At 50.6% G+C, this 26,840-nt stretch overlaps 1 protein-coding gene across 1 annotated transcript in view; it reads left to right on the plus strand.

The window, feature by feature from the left end:
• Window positions 1-26,840, plus strand: part of LRFN2 (leucine rich repeat and fibronectin type III domain containing 2) — a 183,135-nt gene that overhangs the window by 135,925 nt on the left and 20,370 nt on the right. The window contains exon 2 of the mRNA XM_058554433.1: window positions 8,945-10,369. Within this exon, the coding sequence (XP_058410416.1) occupies window positions 8,970-10,369 (1,400 nt within the window). The 5' untranslated portion in view covers window positions 8,945-8,969. The remainder of the gene's footprint in view (window positions 1-8,944; window positions 10,370-26,840) is intronic.

The raw sequence follows: 26,840 nt of genomic DNA on the forward strand, positions 1-26,840 counted from the left end.
GGAAGGGTTGGGGGGGGGTGCTGCTAAGTCAGTGAATCTGGGCATGCTCTGAGGTTCAGAGCAGGGAAGGATGAAAGGGTTAAGATGGCAAGGACTGGGGCCTTGGATATGAATCTGGGGGAAGTCCTTGGGCAAGGGAGAAAGGACCAGAAAGGCCCTGGTGACTGGAAATGCATCCTTCTGTATCCACATTCTCCACATTTTCCCTCCGAGGTAAGAAGGGAGTGGTCCACCCAGGTTCCCAGAGCTGGATCCTTGCTTGAGGCTTCAGGTGATGGAATCTAAAAGATGCTTAAAATGGGGACAGAGGGATTTTCGAGAAAGAATCTTGCAAGTCATGACTGAATCAAAGCAAAAATCTCTTTGTGTGAAACCAGAGCCACCACACACTCACACGTGACGCTGGAGTGAAGGCTGACAGGCAGTAAGAGGGAGGAAGGCCGAGGCCTAAACTGATGCTGAGAGCTGCCAGCCCCGTGGGCTGTCTGTGTCCCCTAAGCAGGGACAGATCACAGGCAACCATGGAGATTAATGCATTTGTAGTTGACAACACGGCAGTAAAACATTTGTTTCCATCAAAGCTGAACAAACAAGCTTGCTCCCTCTCGCTTCCTCACACACCCTCAACTCACACGCAGTCTCATTCACATCCAGTCCCCCATTCGTAAAACCAGGCCCTCCTTCACCCACACAGCCTCCATTCACACAAACACACCCGTTCACTCACTCACCTCCATTCACGCGACACCCCGTCACTCACATGCGGAGGCGCCTCCAGGCGCGTTCAGTCAGACACGCCCGCTTCCTCACACACACCCTCTCCATTCCCTTCCAACATCCACATTCACACTCCACACCCCTCCCTACATGGGCCTCCCTCATTCATGCACACTCATGCACGCACCGGCTCACATGTGTCTCAAGATAAAAGAGGGCTAGTGCTCCACAGCCCTGGAGGAGAATACATAGGGTAGAGGACATTTTCCCTTCAACTGTTAATGCCAATCATTTGCGTGGGAACTAAGGTCTCTTTCCTTCACGAAGTTGCTAGTTTTGTTATCATTGACGAGAATGTGCACAGTTTTCATATCATTTTTTATTTCCACATATCTGACCTTTCCACAGTGGCCGAAGCTCATTTGGTACATTCTCTAATGAGAGTTATAATCAAGAAGCGTGCCTTGGGCTGGATTCCCTAGAAATGGACCTGAAATGAAGACTTAAGTGTAAAGGGTTTATTTGGCCAGTGACGGCAGGACACACGGGAAGAGGTGTGGCGGGTGAGATGAGGAAGGAAAGGCAGCCAGCACAGGCTGTGCTAGGGGCAGGTGACAGCGAAGGACAACTGGAGGTCAGTGCACTGGGGACCTCCAGGAGACTGCGTAGAATGGGCTTCCGAGCTGCTCTGCCCAGCAGTGAGGAAGGTGAGGTATTTATCCTCCATCTCCCTCACTAGCATTGGTTGGGGGGGCTGCCCTCTGGGGCATCATTCTCCAGCATGCCTGGTCTGCCCCAGACAGGGACAAGCACGCTCCTGCGGCAAGTCAGCACGTGCAGGGTGTCAAAGGTGTCAAGGGCTATGACTGCTCATGCTAGAGCACTCATTCATTCATTCACTCATTCTCTCATCGAATGTGTCCTGGGTATCTACACTGTGCCAGGTACTGGGCTTCTCCCAGGCAATCAGAGCTGAGCAAAATACAGCCCCTGCCAAGAAGGGGTTCCCAGGCGAATGGGGTAGAAGACAAGGAAACACATAATTACATTGCAACACAATAAAAGCTCTCATAGATGCGTTAACACGGTAGCATAACGCTGTGGCTGAGAACAGAGAGGAAGCAGTTCTGAGCTTAATAACTTACGGTAACAACTGCTTAGCTTGCACAATAGAAATTTAAACAGAGCCTAAATGGGCTCATTCTGCCCTTTGGATGTTTTAGACATTACTTTCCCGTTCCTGTTGCCTGTGCTATCCAAGACCACTCTTTTCAGCTGGTTTATGAGGAAGTTGGGGGATTCAGGATGGGGCCCCTGTCTCCACAGCTTTGTTTGCGGACGGCACAGGGAATGTTTTTGCCCTTCCTGTGTGGGTCTCTTTCTGCAGCTGAGAAGCTAGGATCTTCTGGAGGAAGGGGGCTCCCTTGGGGATTTGGCTGTCTCTGTGTCTCTCTCTCCCTTCAAAATCAGAGCTATGACTCCAACATCAAAATAGGAGCTGCCTGAAGTCAAAGGCTATGGCTTCCCCATCAAACTGGAATGGGAGCTCTTTGCAGCCAAGGGAGATCTCTCTCTCCCACACATACTCATTGAGCTTGCCCCCTCCCCTCTTTCTCAAGGTTCTAGAAGGATCTTTATGTAGGCATGCGCTGCACAATGACATTTCTGTTAATGATAGACCACATATTGACAGTGCTTCTATAAGATTAGTACCATACAGCCTAGGTGTGTGGTAGGCTACACCATCTAGGTTTGTGTAAGTACACTCTATGATGTTCGCCCAATGACGAAATCGGCTAATGATGCATTTCTCAGAACTTATCCGTGTCGTTATGTGACGCATTACTGTACAGGGCAGCATCAGAGAAGGCTTTTGGGAAATCAGCTCTCTGATGCTAACTCATTTTTCTTACCCTTAGAAGAAGCCCCAGACTGTTACTTCCTCAGGGTCTGGGAGGTGGAGGTGCTGGAGTTGGGGTAGGGCAGGGCTGGGAGCCTCTCACTGGAGCTACACAGGGGGCTGGGGACGGTGCCACCACCTGGCAACCCACAAACCAGAGAAGCAGCCCCATCAGCCCATGTCTGGAAGCCAAGTTTCCTCTCCCGTCCCCTTGTTCCTGCGCCGGCCCCTCCAGGGCTCGCCTTGAATGGTGTAATTTATGGGGGGCTGCGAGAGCTCTGGGAGGGTAAGTCTGGAAACAAGGCGCAGGCGGCTGCCTCTCTTGGCGGATCCGAACCCCTCCCACTCTTATTAATTCACACTTTCCCACCCCAGAGCACCCTGGAGGGGCCATTTCTTTCTACCTGAAGGGAGACAGGCATCTTACTTGATTTACAGGCTCCAGGGGCGGGAGGCTCCTCGGCTGGTTGCTAAGGTATCTTTTAAATGGAAATAAGGGTGGAGAGATATCACATATATCGTGCCAGCCATCTGCTAAATGTTGCCTCTTCTGTCTGGAACAGCTCGACGTGGTTCTGACAGGGAGGCAGGGCCCAGCGGCTGGGGGAGGGGGAGGAAAGTCTGTGGTCTCCAGGTCAAGTGAAGAACAGGAACTTTCCTTTTCTGCCTCCACATCCCTTGGTTTTCCATTCTCTGTCCTCATCTTTCTTTATTCCTTTTGTTTTAAATATAAATTCCATCTGGAGATTCTGATTACAAATCATCAGCCTAGTTCTACAACTCTATAATTGTTGCCAGTATATTTAAGTGTGTGTGTATGTACGTGTGTGTGTCTCACTACCTTCGGGACTGACAGGTGGGTCTTTCTGAGCCAATCAGAAAGAGAACACTAGTGTTCCTTCCAGGCCCATCCCCAAACAGGAAACACAAGTGCCCAAATTTAGTGGAACAGCTGGGCTGTCACAGGTTACTAAGCAATCGTGTAGTGGAGTCAGCTGGTTTCTTTGTGTACACCAGGCACATGGAAGCCTCCGGAGAGGCCTCCTCTACTCCGAGGATGGTCTGGAGCCAGGCAATCCTCAATTCAAATCATGGTTCTTCTCAGAGGAGCTGGGAGAGTTTGGGCAGGCCCAAATGTCTCTGAACTTCACTTCCAGTAGTTAAAATGGGCGTAACAACACTCAGGGCCACAAGGTATGGTAGGGCAGGCTGCTCACTGCACAAGGTTGTTCAGCTAAGGGGCCCTACAAACGCCCGGGGGGGGAGCACCGCTTTCTACCTGCACAAGAGCACCTTATGGATTAGTGGCAGCACTGACCTTGCAGAGTTTTTGCGAGGACTGCATGCAGAAACTAAACTGAGCGGGAGGAGACGCAGTTTCTATCCTGGGTAAACTCCCCGAGACGCGCTGATTCTCTCTGCACGGCAGGTCCAGGGCAGAGCGTCTCTCTTCCTCTCCCAGCTCCTCTGCTTCTGCCTCTCCTGGCAACTCCCCCTTCCCCCTCCCCCAATCCTGGCTCATAGACATTCTGAGCAGACAAGCCCTTGCTCCTCTGCAGATGGATTCCTCCTATGCAGGCTGATTCTGACATTTGATACCAGCATCCATTTCACAGCCTCGCTTCTGATCACCACGCTCCTCTCTCAGCTTTGCCCACAAATAATCCTGGCGCCCCTCCTGCCTGCTTTCTTCTGTTTCTTTGTTCCTGATACCAGCCCTCTCCTCCTGATCTCCACCTCTGCTGGCTCACCTCTACCACCTACACAGTTCCGGGATGCTTAGAGGGACCTCGGTTGCTCCTTCCACCATTTGTTCAAATCCCTGCTCAAAAGAGAGCCCCCCACCCAGGGTGTGCACTAATTACGTGCGTGTATCCACCCAGTCCCCTTGCCTCCCTCCCAACTTGGGGCTTAAGCCACTTTTTGTTTGGCTGTGAGAGCAATATATTAAGTGACAGTTCTTAGAATACAATTTTAATTAAGATTCAATAGTCACTTCTCTGTCAGTAATCTTCCATGCTGATTACTTAAAATATATTTACCCAGCTCTATTATGTCACAGATTTGAATTCATTAGATGTTTGTTAATCCTCAACAAACTTTTTTTAAAATGTGGTTTGTTTAGCATAATTTACAAGGACAAAACCCTTTGAAACCAGGGGCCCTGTTTAGGGTGTGCATTCTACAGTGTCCTCTCTGCTTGCTGCCACCTCTGCCACTGTTGACCAGAGGGCAGGTGACAGAGCCGAGGATGGAAAGGCTTAAAGGTCACTGTCAGATGGGACAGTCTGTCCATCTTTCGCTGATGCATCCCAGGCAGCACCCCAGGACACAGAGCGGGGTGGGGGATGGTGGAGAGAGGATGTGGAGGGACAAACGGGAGGTACCCAGCACAGGGTGCCAACAGCCTTGGCCCTGGACTCAGATGCACCTGACAAATGTTATCATTTCCTGTGTGTGCCATGATGGGAAATGTTGGGAAGTGCTTCTTAGCCCTAGAACACTGCAGTGTTTACTGACAAGAGCTCATACGGAGGACGCCTTTCTCATGGGTCCACAGGCTTTCAGAACACCACCCCCTCTATACCCATACACACACACACACACACACGCACGCACGCACGCATACATGCATGCACACACACAGCCATATCCAGCTTAACTAGCAAAGGACATCCTTGGGTGTGGCTGCCCCTGTGTCCTCAGTGGGTATAGGGGTACCACTCACCTCTACTTGAGCAGACACAGGGCACAGAGAAATATGGCCTCCCTGACTCTAGGACCGTGTTGAGTCATGCCGGAAAGCACAGCTGATGGTTGGCAGAAGATGCTTCTGAAGCTTCTGCTGTGACCAGGCCACTCCATAAGGATGATTTTCTCAGCTGATTAGCTAAACGAACCCTGGACAGTGTTGATACAGAACTCAGAACCTCAATGCCAATGCCAGAAACTCACTTTGCTCAGCACTGTATTTCATTCATTCCTTCATTCAATTGATATTTATTAGGAATTTACTTACTGTGAGTCAGGTGTTGTGCTGGGGGCTGGGGATACAGTGATAGGTGGACAAGACCGGTAAGCTCCCTGCCTTTTGGAGTTTACTGTCTAGGAAGACAGACAGGTAAGTAATTAAGGAATTATAGTTAAAGTGTGATGAGCAATATGTAGGGCAAGTGCGGGGTGCTAAGGGGCAAATAGCAGGAGGACCTAATTTGGTCTAGTTTTTAGAGAGGCTTCCTGGAGTAGGTGGTGTTTAAGCTGAGACCCAGGGGTAGATAGGAGCTCTGCCAGGCAGGAGTGGAGGTGGGGGAGAAGCCTGGAAGAGACTGGAGCACGTAGGAAGTCCTGGAGGAAGATCAGGCATGGCATTTATAAGCGGGAGAGACTGAGTGTAGCTGGGACATGAAGAGCAAAGGAAGAGAGTGGTAAGAGAGCAAGTGGGGTGGTGGGCAGGACCAGCTCTTGCAGAGACTTGGTCTTGTGCTAAAAAATAAGAGGGTCAGGGGCTGGCCCTGTGGCATAGTGGTTAAGTCCAGTGCACTCTGCTTTGGTGGCCCGGGTTTGCGGGTTCAGATCCCAGACACAGACCTACACCACTCTTCAGCCATGCTGTGGCAGGCGACCCACATACAAAATAGAGGAAGATTGGCATGGATGTTAGCTCAGGGTTAATCTTCCTCAAGCAAAAAAAAGAGGAAGACTGGCAACAGATGTTAGCTCAGAGTGAATCTTCCTCACCAAAAAAAAAATAGAGGGTCAATGCAGATGGAGAAGATTCCTGCTTGTTTTATCAGGCCCCAGCTAAACATGGACCTAGAAAGCCAGAACACATTTGAGCATGGAGAAGTTGGCAGGTGGAAAGCTTCCACATGTGGACGCCTCTAGGGTGGATGTGCCTGGTGGGATCTGGGTCAGGGTGGGCTGGTATCCCTCAGGGAACAGGTCGGTGACAGCAGAGACTGGCAGGGTGGGCAATTGCTCATGGGAGCCCAGAGTAGACTGTGTGGAATTAGGCACGTTGACAAGGGCTTTTAATGAGGGTGACCATAATAAAGATGAAAAGGAAAAAAATCCTTTATAACAGAGGTCAGCAAACTTTTTCTATAAAGGGCAAGAAAGTAAATATTTTAGGCCTTGCTGGCCACGTTATATCAGCTGCAACTACTCTCCTCTGTCCCTGTAGCAGAAAAAAAGCCACAGACAATTTGTAAACAAATGAGCATGGCCACGTTCTAATAAAACTTTATTTATAAAAACAGGTAGCTGGCTGGATTTGGCCCTTGGGCTATAGTGTCCAATATGTAGGCTATTGGCTAGTGAGCACTTGAAATGTGCTCTAAGTGTTCAATATACATCAATTTTGAAGACTTAGTACAAATAAAAGAATGTTAAACATCTCAATAATTGTATTGATTACATGTTGAAATAATATTTTGGATATAGTGGGTTAAATAAAATATATTACCAAAATTGATTTCACCTGTTTCTTTTTACTTTTAAAAAATATGGCCACTAAAAAATGTAAAATTACATTCATGGCTAGTATTTTATTCCTGCTGGACAGTGCTGCTCAAGAGAAATACTCTCTCCAGGTGAAATATAGGGTAAGCCTCTGGCCCTGAAGGGTCTTAGGCGGGAGATTTATCCTCAAAGAGATGCAATAATGGAATTGAAATCTTCACAATAAAGTAATATCTGATTGGAATAGATTTTTAAATTTACTATATATTTTTTTTTAATCAGTTAGTTGTTTTGTCTGCATCTGTGCTCCTCATTGGGAATTAGGGAGCTTTCCTTCCTCAAGATATTAATAGCTGTTGTTCAAAAAAAGGAATGTCTTTAGTTAAAAAAAAATAGGGAGCAATACAGAATTAAACATTAATCCAGTTTCTTTACTGCAGCAGAATTTCTCAACCTTCTGAACTTGCAAACGCATATAGAGCTTTTGCAAGAGAGAGCAAGAGTGGGCTGCGCTGCCTCCACTCGTTGGCCTTAGAAGTCTTTCTTGCAGAACCCTAATTAGCACTCCTAGAAGGCAATTTGAGAACTGCTGGTCTGTGTGATGCTACACAACCAGTGTGCACAGTTTTCCAAAAGTCCAACTCAATTCATGTTTTTAGCATAATAGAGCCATGGTTAGCACAACATGGAATAGTGAGAAACAGTAGGATTTGGAAGCACAAAGACCTGAGCCAACGTCCTGTTCCTTCTTCCCGTAGATATTCATTCAAGCAAAAGCACCTACTATGTGCCAGGTTTGCTTTAGGCCCTCAGTATATAGCGGTGAGTAAAAACAAGTCCCAACCCCTTGGGGCTTCATTGCCAGTGCAGAAGACAAACAATAAACAAGACAAGTAGGTAAAATATACAGTAATTTAGATAGTGATACATTTCAAGGAGAAAACACAAAGCAGGGAAGAGGGGTCTGCATAGTCAGGTGGGGCCTTCTTGAGAAGATGACTTTTGAGTAAAGACTTGAAGGAGGCTATAAGGTGTTTACAAGTCCTCCTCTGTGCACAATGATAAGCCCTCCCTTGTGAAGGGGGTTCCTGAAGCCGGGGTGAGATGATGCGTATGAAGGTCCAGGAAGAGGACCTCGCACATACTCAGAAGAAGTTCACGCCTTTGCTTCCACCCCACCCCCTTCTTCACTTCCCTGAACTCCCAAAGATTCATCCTGCTATGTGGATTCTCCATGGTGAAGAATTTATCCAGAGCCAGTTCCCTACCAACCCTGGTGTCTCTCAGGACCAGCTCTCTCCTTGTGCACGTCTTTGTTCTTAAGGAATGCTGGTCCAGTTTAATTTCACGCAGAGCCTAAACCAATTAAGAAGGTAAAATTGCTTCAAAATACAACCATAAGGCACTGTTTCAAATCCAATGATTATTGGATGAAGCGCTGGTATGGTATTATCTATCCATCCATCCATCCATCCCTCCATCCATCCACCCCTCCATCCACCCCTCCATCCAACCAACAAATGTTTATTGAGCACCTGCATTCCAGGCACTGCGATGCAGGGGATACAGCAATTAACAAAACAGACAAAAGGACCTGTCCTACTGGAGCTGACATTCTGGTGGGGGAGATAGGAAATATTCCATAACATACTTAATAAGCAAATTGAATAGTCTGTCAGAAGGTGATGAGAGCTAAGGGAAAAATTAGAACTGTGTTAGAGGGCTTGGTAGAAGAGATTACACCTCGCACCAGCAGATGCCACTCTGCTGCTCCCCGAGGTGGGGGGTTAGTGTGAGGGAGGGACCTCTGGGCGAGGGTGTTAGGATGTCGCCTTCCGACCCTGACGTTGTGTCCCTCCCTTCCAGGCACCACGGCCTGAGTGACCAGACCATGGAGACCCTGCTTGGTGGCCTGCTGGCGTTTGGCATGGCATTTGCTGTGGTTGACGCCTGCCCCAAGTACTGTGTCTGCCAGAACCTGTCTGAGTCACTGGGGACCCTGTGCCCCTCCAAGGGGCTGCTCTTCGTGCCCCCCGACATCGACCGGAGGACGGTGGAGTTGCGTCTGGGGGGCAACTTCATCATCCACATCGGCCGCCAGGACTTCGCCAACATGACGGGGCTGGTGGACCTGACTCTGTCCAGGAACACCATCAGCCACATCCAGCCCTTCTCCTTCCTGGACCTCGAGAGCCTCCGCTCCCTGCACCTCGACAGCAACCGGCTGCCCGGCCTCGGGGAGGACACCCTGCGGGGCCTGGTCAACCTGCAGCACCTCATAGTAAATAACAACCAGCTGGGCAGCATCGCCGATGAGGCCTTCGAGGACTTCCTGCTGACGCTGGAGGACCTGGACCTCTCCTACAACAACCTCCACGGCCTGCCCTGGGGCTCTGTGCGGCGCATGGTCAACCTCCACCAGCTGAGCCTGGACCACAACCTGCTGGACCACATCGCTGAGGGCACCTTTGCCGACCTGCAGAAACTGGCCCGCCTGGACCTCACCTCCAACCGGCTGCAGAAGCTGCCCCCAGACCCCATCTTTGCCCGCTCCCAGGCCTCTGCTCTGACCGCCACGCCCTTTGCCCCACCCTTGTCCTTTAGTTTTGGGGGGAACCCGCTGCACTGCAACTGTGAGCTTCTCTGGCTGCGGAGGCTGGAGCGGGACGATGACCTGGAGACCTGTGGCTCCCCGGGGGGCCTCAAGGGCCGCTACTTCTGGCACGTGCGTGAGGAGGAGTTTGTGTGCGAGCCACCTCTCATCACCCAGCACACGCACAAGCTGCTGGTTCTGGAGGGCCAGGCGGCCGCACTCAAGTGCAAGGCCATCGGGGACCCCAGCCCCCTCATCCACTGGGTGGCCCCCGATGACCGCCTGGTGGGGAACTCCTCAAGGACCGCCGTGTACGAGAACGGCACCCTGGATATCCTCATCACCACGTCTCAGGACAGCGGTGCCTTCACCTGCATCGCCGCCAACGCCGCCGGGGAGGCCACAGCCATGGTGGAGGTCTCCATCGTCCAGCTGCCCCACCTCAGCAACAGCACCAGCCGGACCGCACCCCCCAAGTCCCGCCTCTCAGACATCACAAGCTCCAGCAAGACCAGCCGTGGAGGTGGAGGCAGTGGGGGCGGGGAGCCTCCCAAAAGCCCCCCAGAGCGGGCTGTGCTGGTGTCCGACGTGACCACGACCTCCGCCCTGGTCAAGTGGTCAGTCAGCAAGTCAGCGCCCCGGGTGAAGATGTACCAGCTGCAGTACAACTGCTCCGACGATGAGGTACTGATTTACAGGTGAGCCAGGGGCTGAGGCAAAGGCAGCAGGTGGCTGGCTGGGGAAGGAGGAGGTGATGGAGAGGGCTCTGAGCTGTTCCTACCTATGCCCGTCCTCCCCAAAGGGGCCTGTGGGGATCCTGGGGCTAACTGGGCCATTTATGCAGGTAAGAGGAGACAGAAAGAACATCAACCACAAGTTTAAGAAGAAAGGAACCCACATGGGCAGCCTGAACAGATGCGTGGGTGGGGGGACTATGCCCCCCAGGGGCGTGGCTGTAGTAGGTGGTCATGTGGCTATGAGCCTCTGAACTTTCTGTTTTGAGCCCTAGGACTTGCAAGAACAACGAGCAGCCCTCTTTGCTGAAAGATCTGACTCCTCCAAGGAGGAATGAATCTGGCCTCCACCTGGACTCACATGCAGTCGTGGTTAAGACTGAGGTTAGAAAGAGTAGAGTTCAGATCACGGCTCTGCCACTTGCTAGTCATTTAATTCTCCTGGCCTGCCTCGTTTTCGTCATCTGTAAAATGGGGGTAATTCATTCGTGACTTAGTCTGGACACTTGGTTGCAGGTAATTGAACCTGATTCAAACTGGCTTAAAAAGAAAAAAGAAAAAGGGAGAGATAATATGTTGGCTCATGTAATTGAAGCCGACATATTGAGCCTGCTTCAGGCTCAGCTAGATCAAAGGCCCCACAAATATCCTATTTTGTCAGTTTTTTACCTTCCCTCAGTTCCATTTTCTTCTGGTTTGACTTCACCACCAGGCAGCCTCTTTCCTCTGAGCAGCCCTAGAGGGAGAAGAGTGTCCCTTTGTTCCTTTCCCAATTGGTCCCACAGAAGTCCTGGATGAGCTGATTAGCCAGAACAGGTCCTGTGAGGCCCCGGATATTAGAGGTGGGGTCATCCTACCTACCTGTACTGACCTCTCTGGGAGTCCGTCTCCTCACCTGGAAATGCAGACAATGCTGTTGACCTGGTAAATTTGCTCTGAGGATCAAGGGGCCGTTTCCTAGTCCTGGTAGAAAGGAAAGTTAAGACTGAAAAGCTACAGTAGAATTGCATACATGTCATTCAGAGGGAGGGAGGAGCTCTGAGTGGTAGATAGAGGCCAGAGGGCTGGGAGGTCTGATCGCAGATGAGTTCCCTTCTCAGCCGGCCTCACTTTGCGTTAAACATGAGGGACATGGCCTAGAATCTTACCACTCAAGGAATGCAAGGTTCCTTTTGAAATCCTGTGTGTTTTATTTCATGCATTTAAAATGATTATTCTGAGACGGGATCCCACAGGCTTCACCAGTTAGCCAAAGGGTCCACAGGGCAGGAGAGGGCAAGAACCTTTATCCATCATTGAGGTTTCTTCCAGCTCTGACCTGAGTTGATGAGTCTCTGGATGGAAAGGTGTGGGGGAGAAGAACGTGTAAGGAAGGCGTTCGTTCACCAGATCGAGTCCACGAGACTGAGGGTAGAGCCAGGGAACTTCCCTTACCCGGCGTGTGCTTGCCTTGTCTGGAGAGCAGCTTCATTTCTCAGGATGTAGAGAAAACAGCATTAGAACTGAGCTCAGATATATGCATATATACTTACATAGAGAGGTACAGATATAGATATACGAATTTAATACATCTATCTATTTTTCTAATTATAAAAGTAATAGAAAATTTGGAAAGTAGAGAAAATGATAAAGAGGGAAATAAAATTACCTGTAATCCCAAAGCTAACCAGACACATTTGGCCTCTCAGTTTTATTTCAATTCAAAATAATATTTATGATCAATCTAGCATATGCTTTTGTTTCTTAATGCTTTCCACTCAACGTTATAGCTTGCTTAGTTCCCATGGTAGTAAAATATTTTTCATTTGGCTGTACCATAATTTATTTAACCAATTTTCTGTTGGACATTTAGGTTGTTTCCCATTTTTCAATATTAAAATAATGTAGCGATGGATATTTTTGTATGTAAATATATTTGTGCAAGTTCAATGATTTCCTTAGCATATTTTCCTAGGGGTTGAATTACTGGTTTAAGGAGTAAATTATAATCTTTATACATTGCATATAAATATTTACCCTCTCATCAGTGGAGGATGACTGTGCCCTTTTGACCACACTTTTGCCAATTATTGAATATATAATTACTTTCACCTTTGCCAATTTTATAGGTAAAAAGTGGAACCTGTTTTAATTTGCATTTCTTTGACAGCTTGTGAGGTTGACCTTTTGAAAATAAGTGTATTTCTTCACTTGTGAATTTATTATGTGGCCTTGACTTTGATAAAATGTGTAAAGGCAAAAAGCTACCAGCTATGAGGCTCGCACAGGCATAGGGTGAAGGGAAATGCAGTTTGTGTGGTGGGGGGAGATGTTGGCATCAATGGTGCCCCTCCCTGGGGGGTCTCAGAAACCCTGGGAGGACACAGGAGGGACTGGGGCTCTGCTCCTGAAGTCACTCAAGATGGGAATTCAAACTGCTTTTATTTGGTGACTGAGAATCTGGAGACACTCTGTTTATAAATACTAATAATATGGAAGCATCGGGAAACTTGGATACAGATAAATGCAGATAACAATGCCAACTTCCTCTTAGGGCCATCATGAGGACTGAAAGAGACACAGCATGGGAACTCTCCAAATAGTGTGGGCACATAGTGTTCGAGGAATACAAATTATCATTATTATTGTTAGTAATAGTCATAGTGGTAGTAATGGTCAGAATAAGACCACTCTCTTGTCCGCCATCCTGGGGAAGGAAACGGAAGAGGAAGGTTAGATATACAATTCAGTCTTTAAGAAGACAGATTTCCAAAATTTTAGAGAAAAAGTTCAGGGGGAGTCTGTAGCCAGATATTAGTAGCAGCAATCACCGGCCAACATTGCTGCCAGCTTGCTGCGTGTTTGACACGTAGCTTTATAGGCAGTATCGCATTCAATTCTCCTGGACACACCAAGAAGTATGAAAGGCCGAGAGAATTAACAGCTATCCCACCGTCACGCAGCCAGAAAGACACAGGTCCGATTTGATCCCCCGCCTTCCGGCTTCAGCGCCCAGACTCATCTACCGTGACCATGCTGCCCAGTGTCCCGAGAGCAACAGGAAACTCAAAGAAAGAGACTAGATTTTTAGAAAATGAATTGTCCCCATAAGGAAGAAAAGACCCCAGCGGCTGCACCGTGGCTCTCTGATGCGCTCAGACTTCACAAGAAAGTGTACAAAAGAAGGCAAGAAAGGCCTATATCCAAAGATGAATATTAAAAAGAAGTTCAGGCAGAGCTAAAGGCAGCCAAAAAGGGCTTTTTCATCCATGTTCGTAGCAAGGAGAAAAAATGACAAAAGTCTGCTGGTTGGGAAAGAGGTTGCGAAGCCACTAGACAAGAGCTGGCAGGCAAAGCCGCGCAATTTCCAATTTGCCTCCGCGCTCCCCAGCGAGGCCGGCAGCAGCAGTAACAGCACCTACACATCCGCCTCGAGAGCTCGCTCGTGCCGGGCACTGTTCTAAGGGCTTCGTGCGTACTAACTGACTTAGCTTCACAAAACCCCAGGAGGCCAGGACTACGATTATTCCACTTTCTGTGTAAGAAACGTGCCCAAGGGTTACACAGGGGGAAGCAGAGACAGAATTTGAATCCAGGCGACCTGGGAAGGACCAGATCAACACTACGAGAGGGAACCAAAGCCCAGCAGAGACACGTCACACTGCCGTGCTTGAGTTCTGGTCCCCAGTCCCAGAGGGTCACGTCCAGGACTAAAGGAACGCCAGATGAGGGTCCCAAGCCGGTGGGGTGGTCCTGAGACAGCATGGACAGCAAGAGAAGTGCCGATATTCTGCTTTTCGAAGAACAGACCCGGTAAAGCACAGACTGCTAGGCTGGGCTGGAGTCCCTGCCAAATTCTAGAAAGGATTTCTCAACAGATGGCTTGTAAGCCCTTGGAAAAGAATGCTGATTGCCAGGTCCCAATATAGGTTCACAAGAGGCAAATCCTGCCAAATGATTGAGCTTCTCCAGGAGACACTGTGGACCAGCAGTTCTCCACCTGTTAAGCTGCCTCCTCATCATTCAGGAGGCCAGCAGTCCTCAGCGACATCCCTCCTGGCTCAGCAATTCGCTGCTTCTCCACTAGGCCCCGCCCCTGTGCGTCTCCACAGGGGAGGTGGACCAGGATCTCTGGGGTGATGGGTACCCTTGGAAATGTCCTAGGAGTTTCCCCTGGCTCTGACTCACTACCATACACAGTGCATCACAATTGTATAGGACATCTGACAAAATCTCACACTGTGTTTGGGACAAAACGGAGAAATGTGAACCAATGAAGTGGACTTGTCACTGGTCAAATAACCAGATTGATTAATGAAGTGTTGTGACCATGCAAGGAATCCTCTGCCTGGTGCCTCAGCATCTGCCCCCATTCCTGTACTGCTCAATACGTTTTCTCATTGACACTGATAACGACACAGAAAATATGCATTCCTTGTGGTTCAAGGTTTCAATGGTGAGGAAAATCTAACTTGTCTGGAAATTTTCTGTGGCATAGGCTCAGAATTCTAGTTGATCTCAAGGACATCCTGGCCACAAAGTGATGGACCTGCTAAAAGACTCCTTTAGTTTTTGGTTGAATTAACAGAAGTAAAGTGCTCAGATCATGGGAGGTTTTGATTCTAATCATTAAATAATTCAAGCCGGTCAGAGCAGAGCTGTAATATGTTTAAGACAAGATGCCACAGTCTTAAGCGTCATTTTTGCCAACTGCAGTATATCCAGAGATCAAATGATGAGAATGGGATTCTGGAAGCCCATGTGGGATGGACGAAGGTTACCATGGAGATGAGAACTTAGAAAAGAAGTCATAGCTCCCATAACTTATTCAAAGAACTTAGGAGTAGAAGAGAGGAAAACACACATACACACACGAAAGTAGGCGTCAGCCCATTACAAGAAAAAATTCCAACAGCAACAGCTTTACAAACCTCTCTCCTTGCTCTCCATCTGGCTGTGAAATGATTCGGTTTTGTATCTTTCTTGCTCCGTAGCATGTGCTATTCATGTGTACTCGTCTCTGTGCTCCCTGCTCCTAGTAAGTCCTAGCCCACAGAAGCTACTGAGTCGACGTTTGATGAACAGAATGGAAATGAGCATCCGAGCTGCCCAGCAGCAGAATAAGTAAGAGCTGCCCGAACCAGGAGAGTTCCAGCAGAAGCTGGCTGACCCCGTGCCAGGGACAGTGAGTAGGCAGTCTGACTTCAGACAGGTGTGGAAACGTTTGACTTAAACGATCCCAGCCCTGATAGTCTATGACCCTGTTTAAGACTTTTATCATCCCACCATCAAGACAATGGTTAGCACTGTTGCTGAATCCACCTGCTCTTACCAGTTGGGGCCACTATGGCGTCTTACCTCCCGTGATTGGGGTGCCCTGTCTCCTAGGGGTTGAGCCCCAGGGCCTGAGGTCACTTACAGGGACTTTGGCAGAGGCTCAGATTGTCCAACCAGAACTGAACACAAGTCACAGAGAGGTCACCATTGACCCTCGCCAAGGGCCCACAGGAGCTCTGGGAAGCTGGGAGCAGCATCTGAAAACATCAGGTTCTGTCCTACATACTGGAAAGGGGGAGCAGAGGCATGAGTAATCCCAAATCATGGATAACTCAGGATGGGAATTGCCTATGAAATCGTGTCTTGCTCCTGTATCAGATAATTAGCTCCCTAATTATCTGTGCATAGGGCTGAGCCCCACAGGCAGGCTCTGGGACATGTGGACACAGAAAGTCCACAGTGGGGCCTGGCCTGTTTCCCCTGTGACTGGGGAGGGCGACTCCCGTCTCTCAGCCCAGGGCCTGCCCTTTCAGGAGGTGGCTAGCGTTAATGAGGACAGTGCCCAAGGAGGAAGGGGTCAACAAGGGGAAGAGGAAGGGTGGCGAGAGGAGAGTCAGAGGAAGGGGGCCTCCCCTCCCCACTGGAGAAAGCAGCAGCCCCCCCAGCTCAGCATCATCCCTGGTGTGACGTGGAAAGTTAAGTACCCTGCATGTCATGATCAGCCCTAGTGACATTCACAAACATTGTCTCCAAGAGCCATCCAGAACATCTGTCATCAGGCGTGATGCTGGAGCCGTCCCCATGAGGGCCTGGGGTATGGCAAGCTCCCAGAGCACAGTGTGGACTCAGCCGGGGGGCCGCCTGCCTGCAGACTGTTTACTCTGCTGCATTATCTCCATGCAGGGAAAGTGAGGGACGTGTGGAGAAACCCCAAAGGTGGGGGGAGATAGCAACCGTTCCAGGCCCCCCGCTCTATCTGTTGGCCCCCTTTCCATGCCATATTCTTCCGTGATTCTCAGACATGCCGCCACCCTTGGGAGACTGGACAGCCCTACTGAGTTTTGCAGGGCCACTGGGGGGCATCTTGTACTGTTGCTGTGTCTCCCATCTGGGGAAAGGATAAGAGGGCAGATTCTGCCAGTTCCCACCTGTCAGGATCCTGTCAGTCAGCACTTAAGAGGAGTCTGCCCCCTCCCCATGAAAATACTGCCATCTCCACCATGGGCTGGAGGGAGATTCTCTAATGAACCTGGGGATCTTGTGGATTTGGGGAGAAACCGGTAGGAAGAGGTGTTCCCTAGAGGGAGGGGGCAGGCCAGGTACAGCACCGGCCGCCTACGCAGGGGGAAGGTTCTTCTTTGACTCAGCTGCTTCCCCAGACATCCCAGCTTCTACTGAAAGGGTGGACTGAGCCCCACAGGCGGAGGAGGGAAAAGGTGTTAAGGAGGAAATTGGGGTGGATGTGGGGAAACCTCCCCAGCAGCTCCCTGATCAGAGCCAAAATCAAAAGCAGCCTGTGGTGGATTTTATACTTGTCTAAATTTCTTTCACACTCTTTGACTATTGAAACCTGGCATCCGCAGGGGGGATGGACAGGACAAATATTATGTCCATTTTATAGTTGGTGAAACTAAGTCTCAAATGAATTGAATAGATTTCCCAAGGTTCCAAAAAATAAAGCCCAGAATGTGTTTCCTGGTGTCCAGTGCCAGGTACCACGCTGTGGGGCACATCTCACTCACGCCCCTGAGGATTCGTTAGGGCTGGAGACCTGGGCTGAGGGGCACCGACTGTAAACTCCTCTTTCTGGGAAGGATGGGGTATCCACGGGGAGTCTGCTGGGATTTTCTCTTTCAGCTTTAGTTGCTTCCCCCATGTTTCTAAGGTCTCACAGTGTTGAGGCCAAGGGGAACAGAGGTGCCAGTGAGAACCTTGGGTCTCACTCAGAAATAGCCACTTGGGACCAGCTAGCAGGAAATATGGGCAAGATGAGGATTTCTGGGTTCTAGGCCTCACCAGGTGAGCCACCGTGAAGTGACAGAGGCGCTAGAGGCATCACAGAAAAAGTGAGTCTAGAGTCAGAAGTCCAGAGTGGCCATTAGGATGGACAGAAAACTCAACCTAACATGACTTAAACTCATAGGGTTTTATATGTCTTTCATGTAAAAGAAGTCCAGTGGAAGAGAGTTTAGGTCTGGTTTTCTAGGCAGCATGGCCACCAGAAGCCCAGCTCCTTCTAATTTCTGCTCTGCCATCATCAGCACACAGGTTCTGTTCTTAAGGTCAACTCATGGTGCAAAATGGCTGCTGGAGCTCTAGCTATCACCTCTCCCTTCTACATAGCAGGAAAGATGAAATGCAGAAGGGCAAGAGGGCAAAGGGGCCGGGGTTCTCAGAAGCCCAGCCAATAACTTCCGCTTACATCTCATTGATCACATCTATCTGCAAGGGAAGCTGGGAAATGTAGTTTTCTTTTAAAGCTAGGCACAATGTACTTAATTAATATAGAGAAGATAGGGAAGCAGCTAGTGCTTCCAGAACCTCAGTTTGCACCCCAACTCTACCATTTACTAGTCCTGAGACCATGGGCAAATCCCTTCATTGTTCTCAGTCTCCATTTTCTCATCTGTAAAATGGGAACAGAGATTCCTTTCTGTGTATGTCATAGGATTGTGGTGCAGACTAAATGAGATCATGTATTTGAAAGCACATCTTTCATAGTCAACCATGAAATGCTGGATACACGTAAGTATTTATTGCCGTTAGGAGTCTGCCCACTTTCCTTTCTCACACCCCTTTTCTTGGCCCTGATCTCCAGGCAGACTCTTGTGTCTCCAGTCTTCAAAACCTTACTCCAAGAGAGCTGTAAACTTGGAAAAGATCTGATAGGGTTTTAAGAGATCAAGGGGGTATACAAGGTATAACCCCTTTCAGAAATTTTTGTAATTCAATTGGGAATTCTGAAAGACCCAAAGGAATGAATCTCTAATGGTGGAATTTCAAAACCCACAGCAGTCTTGTGCAGAGAGAAGACATTTTTCAGGAATGTCTTCCAAGAGTATCTCAAATCACATCACTACCTTCTCATCCTATCCCTCTTGCTCTGCACAAGAAGATGACACTCAGATTCTAAAACCTTCAGGGCATCTGTTCAGAGGATTTCTCCCTTGTCATTCCCTCTTTATTCTCAAAAACCTCTGGCTGGAGACATCTTCGAAGATAGAAATAATCAGCAGGAGTAAAGGGATTATAGCGTGCATCTGGTCTGCCTTGCTTCTAAAATGTGGCTTTTCCCCCTTCTAGTCAGGGAGAACCAGAGAACCAGTCCCTTGTTAGTTTTATGTAATTTGGTTAGTTTGGGGGTCGGGGTGGGGATATTGTTTATTTCACCCCAGGACTTGGTGTGAAACCAAAGAAGGTTTACAGAGAGAGGGGTTAGGCTGAGAGGAGTGTCTGGGACTTAGGGGTCAGCGCTGGTGGTGACCATCAGAACGACTGTACTTTCTGAGTGTGTTCACAGCAGCCAGCTCCTCTCAGCCTCATCACAGCCCAGGAGGGCCAGGGTGGGGACGGCTTCAGGCCTTCTGACCCCAAGCCCAAGGTTTCCCACCAGCCCAGTCCTCCCCAGCCCTGGCTGCACACTGGAATCCCGCGGCGAATTGCAGCCTTCCTCCTAGAGACCCTGAGTCAGCTTGGGGAGGCACCCGGGAACCAGTGTTTAAAAGTCCCCGGTGACTCTGACGCGCATGCAGCATCCTGCCACCTGCCAGTGCAATCAGGGGAGTGGGCAGCACCAGTGGGCAGACTAAATTCTGCAGTGAGGGGTTTGGTCTCTGAGCCTTTGGTGAGGGAGAAGCCAGGAGACCTGGGTTCCGATCCCGCTGTACCGTGCATGCATCATCTCACCTCTCTGAGGCTTTGCTTTATCTATGACATTGAAATAAAAATCCCTTCGAATGAGGTTATCTCCAGAGAGATAAAGTATGTGAAACACTTGGGAAACAAATCACCTTGTGCGTGGTGGTTGCTGGTGTCATTTTTCTTACCCCCCAGCTGAGCCTGAGTGATTAAGATGAGGAGCACAGAATTGGGGCCTCAGACACGGGCTCTCATGACCTCCCCTCTCTTTCTCCTCTGAGCCTCAGGCTTCTCATCTGCAGAATGGGGTGATCATAACTGTCTGCCTCCCTCACCAGGCGGTTGTGAAATGGGAGAAGAGGTTGGGCGTGAAGGAAGCGCATCTTCGTAAAGTGTGAAGTGCTTCTAGTAGCACAGCTCTGACGACAATGGCTCACAGATTTGGGGTTTGTTCTGTCATGTCACAGAACTCCAGAGGGAGGCAGTTCCGGGCTGGTATGGGAGCTCCACAGGCTCCGGGGACTGCGGCTCCTCTGCAGGTCAACCGCGCAGTCCTGACACGTGGCTCAGTGCTCCTGCGCTCGCCGACACTTTCCCCTGGGGACTGGCTGGTGTGTGCAGGTGGGGCAGCCTGAAGTGCAGGGGAATTGACGTCCCGGGGAGAGGCCGCAGCCTGTCACAGCAGGAGTCGGAGGGTTAATACCCCAGCTTCCTCCCCCTTGGGGGAAGATGGAGGGGGACCACTGAGTCATGTTCTGTGCCGTCTCCCAGAGGGTCCCAGGTGGACTGAACCCCAGTAGCCCACAGCCGTACCCAGCTGTGAAACACCCTGTATGGACTTCCTTCCTCGTTTCCTTACCAGAGCATCCTGGGCCCGCCTCCCAAATAAACTACTGGTGCTCCAATCCTCGTCTCAGGGTCTGTTTCCAGGGAACTCTAAAACAGGGACCAACCTCCAGGATGAGGCAGCTCCTTTAAAGAGCCCCCCAGAGTTTCCACCAGACTTCTGCTTCTGTCTCATTGCATTTCCTCCAACCTGCACTGGAGGCTGAGAAAGGTAGTCTGTTGTTCAGGCACATTGCCCCCCACATAAACCCAGGGCTCTGTTGGGAAGGTCGGAGAGGCGGGTGGATGTTGGGGAGGCGTGCACCCGCCACGGAGCCCGTCTCTCGGCACCTGCCCACACCATCCCAGAAACCAGTAGCTAGCGTGTGGCTGAGGCCAGCTGGGGCGGGAAGGTGATCCGGGCTGCTTTGTCATCTCTGGAGACACTGAGACACAGAGAGAAGCTGAGAGAGACGTCTTCATTCCTGTCAATTAGGCCTGTGGTCTGGCGTGTGTGTGTGTGATGGGAGTGGGCACTCTGTGGGTGACAGGAAGCTTCAGGATGTGAAGACAAATTAATGCCCATCATCTTCAGAGTCTCAGAGGTGGGGGTGGTGAGCGGGCAGAATCACACGAAACCACAGACTGCGATGTGTTGGCCCAGGGTGGGAGCAGGGCCGCAGAGACGTGCTATGTGGCTGGACGAGCTCATTAACTATTTATAGAGGAGAGCTATTTCTAGCTGGGGTGGGCCCCAGAGATGGGCTCCGGCTGGCTCTGTGGCTGTGGGGCTGATGCTGCGGCAGGACAGCCGATCCAGATGTGGGAACTAACTTCTAGGGCATCGTAAAGAAGGTAAGTGTTTGGAAATTGAACATCACGGGAACTATTAAACACTTCACCTTCTAACTGGGTAATTAGTTATGGTGGTACTAAGTTAAAGGGCTTTTCTGTTTAGTAATTAGCCACCTAAAAGGTTAAAATGTGAATGGATTGCTTGGTGAACTTTACCCACTTGAGCTTTCTCCTGAGCTAGTGGAGGTGAATGCATGTGCCTGGGTGGGAGGGGCATATTCGGGGTGGGGCTTCTGGGAGCAGGTGAGTGGAGTGTAAGCTGTGTCCTGGTGAATAGATGGGATTTGGAAAGAAGAGGGGAGCGTTAGCTGTTGTAGGTGGTTTCAGTGAAGAAAGAGGCGAGGCACGAAGGGTCAGGCCTGGTTAAAGACCTGTGAGGGCTGCTGGTGTGTCAGTCAGCTACTGCCACGGTAATGCTGCGCAACAAACGACCTCAAAATCTAGGTGGCTTACAACCACGAATATTTAATTCTTTTACTCGTGGGTGTGCAGGTTGGTTGGAGTTTAACTGGGCTGGGCTGGACCCCAGGTTCCTGGTCTGGTTTAGATCTTCTCTACGTATCTCCTTCTGGAGCCCAGGTAGGGGGCAGTGGCTGTCCAGGGCATGTTCTTCTCGTGGTGATGGCAGAAATGCAGGAGGGCCAGCCCAACTAAAGAAGCAAATGCCAAGCCTCTGCTGGCATCACATCTGCTACATCCCATGGGCCAACACAGGTGATAGGGCCAAGCCCGAAGTCCAGGGGCGGGGTACACACCCCACTCCCATCAGGCAGCGGCAGTGCTGTGGAGGGATCATTGTATCACAGGGAGGGAAGACCCAGGACCAACAGCCCAGTCTACCACCCCGGCCTACTTGGTGGAGAGGCTGGCTCTAGGGCTGTGGGTCTCAAGCCTGAGCACGTCCACCACCTGGCAGACCTGTTAGGGATGCAGGACCCCACCCTTGAGTTTCTGACTCAGCCCATCTGGAGCAGGGTCTGCAAATCTGCAGTGCTAATACATTCTCCCAGTGGTCTGGGGACCACACTTTGAGAAGCTCTGGTCTAGGGAAATAATAGGAGGCTTGTTCAGAGAGGACGGAGGAGGACGGCCTGTGAGTGGCCTTGAATGTCACACAAAATAGCTCTATTTACTGAGTCCTCACCACGTTCCAGTTATTGTTCTAAAATGCTCTGTGCGTTCTCTTGGTTGGTACATTCACCCTGTGAGGTGTGATTTTACCATTTGACAGATGGGGACTCTGAGCCACTGGGGGTGACATCACTCACAAGGTCCCCCAGCTGGAGCTTGTAGCCAGGGCTCAGTCCTGACTTAGGGCTTTCTCCTGTCGGCAGCAGGGAGCCAGGGTCAGGTTCTGAGGGGAGGAATGACCTCTGGTGGAGAAAACCCTGCATCTGGAACTGGATGGTCTAGGCACAAACTACACTCTGAATTTTGGTAGCTAGATTTCATTTATTCAATCAACAAATATTTATTGAGTGTCTGCTTTGGGGTAGACTCTGGTCAAGACCCTAGGGTTAGAACAAGATAGGCCAAGTCCTTGCCTCCAAGGAGCTTACATTCTTATAGGGGAGAGGGACAACAAATTTAAAACATACACTAGGAAGAAAAATCACGAGTGTAAGGAGACACTCATGGGGGGTGGCTACTGTTTTATATCTGGTCAGGGATGGCCCCTCTAAGGAGTCACATTGGAACAGAGACCTGAATAGAGTGAGGGAAAGAGCCAGGCAGGGGAAACAGCATGTGCAAAGGCTCTGCGGTAGGAACAAGCTTGTCTCATTGGAGAAGCAGCAAGCACTCCAGTGCCTCTGGAGGAGGAGCAACAGTAAAGGAGTTTAGAGAACTGGGCAGGGCCAGGTCATGTAGGTCCTCATAGGCCATGGTCACGCCTTGGATTTTATCCAGAACGAGATGGAGCCATTGAGGGGTTGAACGCAGGAGAGTGGTATGATGTGATTAAGAAAGAAGATTCCGGCTGCTGGGTGGAGAACAGACTGCAGGGACCAGGGGTGTTACAGGATGCTTGAAGGGGTCTCAGCTATGTCTTGAGACCTCCTGCTTCTTAATGTCCACATCCATAAGGCAGAAGAAGGACCCATCCGTCTTTTCCCCTCAGGCTCACTATGGGGGTGGAAGGAGCTCAGGGTGTGGGCAGGTGAGCGAGCAGGAAATACTCCGGGAAGGAGCAAAGCAGCATTTTGTATTGATTGTTCTGGCAGAATTCTCGGGCCTGCATCCGTCTGGCCCCGGCCCCTCGCCGAGGCCCAGCCACAGCCTGGGGCGGAGGGGAGCTGCGAGCAGAGCCTCTCCCCCATCACCGCCCCGGCTCCTCCGTCAGCACCCGCACTCTCTCCACCCCGAGTCCGTTTACTCTGGCGGGGAGTAATTATTTATATTCTTGTTTAATTAGCTCATCAGGCGTGTGCTGCAGTATTTCTGATAATAAATCTCCTTCTCTAGTGGCTCTTACATGCGTTTTTGCCGGTGCCTGGCTGCGGCGATGGAGGCAGCGGTGGTGGCTCTGAAGGCGGCTGTGGTCAGGGGCCTGGGGCCCTGTGTTCTGTCTCTCGGGGCGTGGACGGGGGGAGGCTGCCGAGGCCCTGGGCCTGAGACAGGATCTTGGAAGCTGAGGCGGTGGCAGCAGCCGGCACTGAGCACCAGAGAGATATTTTTACCACCCGTCAAAATGCCACGGTGTGTGAGCCGGTGCCAGGGGCTGCTTCCCAAGGCTGCTTTGCCTGCCTCCCCCAAGCTTTGATTGTCGCTCGGAGAAGGTCTGAGTGGAACAGGGAGGCTTTGAAAATTCCTGGGTCGGCGAGGCGGCTGCTCAGCAGTCCTGTCCCTCGGGCGAGGGCTGGGAGGAAGCTTGTGTCCTGCAGCAAAAGTGAGTGGGCGGGGCTGCCTCCCCGAGGCTGAGAAAGCTCCAGTGCCCAGGTTCAGACCCAAACCCCACTCTCCCCCATCCTGCCTAGAGTGGGCCCAGGAACAGGACCCCACCTGAAAATACTTGCTCCACAGAAGCTCAGAGGGCCTGAAACTCTACCATTAGAGATGCATTTCTTTGCATCTATCAGGGACAGAAACCTGAGATGTGCTGAAGTAGTTTCCTCTGGGACTGGCCAACAGGGGATATGGACATGTTGGAGGGCACAGTGGAGGTCCCAGCAGCAGGACAAGCGAGAGGGTCAGGAGGGGTCATAGGGCGACCTCAAAGCCCGGTTCCCCCGTGTGGACATTTTACCAAGGGCTGGAAAGAGCTCAGGGAGAGGGAGGGAATGCCAAGCTCTTGGGACCAGTGCAGCTATTCATTCATCACAATTGTCTTGGACTCTGTTCTTCCATCTTTAAAATGGGCCTAGTTCTTGCTAACCTTAGACATTAGAAAAGGTCCAGAGTGAGAAAGGGATGGTTCAAGGTTGTCCAGGCCACTCTTCTCTTTTCTTCGTGAATCCTTGTGATGCCCAATCCCCCCACCCATCGCCCCACCCTACCACCTCCTGGGACGTTGACTGGCCCCACTGGGGATAACTTCCAGACAAAGAAACTCCCCCCTCATTTGTTTTCAAGAGCCCACACCACTGTTGGCTGCCTCTAGCTAAAAAGATTTTCCTTATTACAGGCCCCCAAATCCGTCACTCTTCACCACCTCCCCTTAGATCCTGCCTGCCTCCTCATCAGGAGGAAAACGAGTTCTTCTTCCATAATATGCCCATTTAATTTTACAGCTAATTCTCATGGCTCACCTAATGCTATTTTTCTCAGATTTGACATCCTCCCTCCCTGCCTTCCTCCGTTCTGACCTTTCACCTTTAGTCGTTCAAGCAGTATTTATTTTATGTCAGGTCTAGGCCATTCATGGGAATATGGACATAAACAGGACACTCCTGCCCTCTTGCAGCTCACGTCTCCCAGGGAGACAGACAATAAAGGACCACGTACTCGAATAATAACCGATTCAGTTACCACAGCTGTGATGAGTGCTGTGCGAGCACATGGGAGAGCAGGTCCTAGGGATGTTGCAGAACGCTTCCTGGAGGAGGTGACCTAGAAGGTCAAGTAGGAGCTCCATCAGTGAAGAGACACAGGAGGCATTGCAGGTAAAAGGCTGCCGTGTTTGTCGCTGGAGCAGGAAAGGAACTGGGGTGTGTCCTCTGGTCCCCTGCCTCAGATGTGTGCCAGGTTGTGCCATCCCTCTGCATGTGTAGGGTCCAGTGGGCAGTATGCTGGATGTGGCCTGGCCAGAGCAAAGGACTGAGGCAGCCCCTCCTGGGCCGTGGTGCCCTTCGTCTGAAGGCAGCCTTAGCTGCTCTGCCCCGCGGTGGTCCAAGTCCCCACAGACAGGGTGCCCCTAAGGAAGCCGCTCCCCTCCCATCGTTCTGAGGCCATTGTGCCCCTCCTCCCTAGGCTAGTCCCCAAATGAGGTGGCCCTGGGCTGTGTGGCAGCTTTGTGCGCACATGGGGGTTATAACCTGCATTAGTGCTCAGACCACCCCGGGGGCCAGGGCCTCTAATTCAAGCCATCTTACTGATTTTTGATGTGCCATAAAACATTTCTAAAAATTTCCTCGTCTCATTTTACATGTGTTTTTATGTTGCAAGTCACCTCCTATCTTCGGTTGGAAGTCAGTGGATTATAAATCACAAAACCAATTGATGGAAATTAGGTCAAAAGTGCCAAGTGAACACAGGTGGCCTCTTCTCCAGTAACGATGATGCTAATAAGAGGCAACCTTTCTGAGAAATGATTACGTGCCAGGTACTGTTCTAAGTGGTTTCCATTATTAGCTCATTTAATTCTTTCAGCATCCCGAAGAAGGCGCTGTTGTTATCTTGATTTTACAGATGAGAAAACTGAGGTACAAGCGCTTAAGAAGCAGCCCGAGGCGTCTTGCCTGGGGTTTGAACCAGGCAGGCTGGCTCCAGGTCCACACCTCGACATTGTGATAATACGCAGCTAGCATTTGAGTGCTTGCTGTGGGCGCAGCGCTGCGTGGAGCATGCGCCCCACCCCCCTGGGAGGCAGCTGTGACTATTGCACCCACATTACAGGGTAGGGCTCTTCTGGATCAGAGAGGGTGGGTAAGCTGCCCAAGGTCTCCCAGCTAGGAAGTGGCGGAAGCAGAATTCAAACCCAGGCCCGCCGTGCTTCAGAGAGCTCCTAACCATTCCTCTTCCTCCCAGGACATGAGTTAGGATGGAGAAGAGTGAGACGGGGGCCTTGGGGTCGCAGGTGGTATGTTCAAAATAGAGGCCAGTGACCCATTTTCCTTCTAGACCGCCCCCTTCCCAGTACCCGATCTATCAACACACCCAGCACCATCAGCCCATTGTCCATCAGAACCATCCTGAGGAAATGAGAAGTGTGAACCAGCCCAACCCTTCCCACCCACCACACATAAGGAGAAAACAGATGGGTGCTGCAAGGAAAGATCTCAGTTAGACAAGTGGAAGAACTTCCAGGCAGTGCTGGTGATGTCTGACAAATAAAGCCACAGTCTCCTTGAAGCACAAGGGGCCTCGGCTGTCTACAGGGCCTGGAGGATTCCATCCGAGGCAGGCGGGCTGATGTATGCCTTTTGCCCCTTCTCCATGCTGAGAAAACTGATGGCCATGTGCTGGGGCGTTCTAATTTATAACT

The sequence above is a fragment of the Diceros bicornis genome, chromosome 14, assembly GCF_020826845.1.
Source record: "Diceros bicornis minor isolate mBicDic1 chromosome 14, mDicBic1.mat.cur, whole genome shotgun sequence".
NCBI classification, from domain to species: domain Eukaryota; kingdom Metazoa; phylum Chordata; class Mammalia; order Perissodactyla; family Rhinocerotidae; genus Diceros; species Diceros bicornis.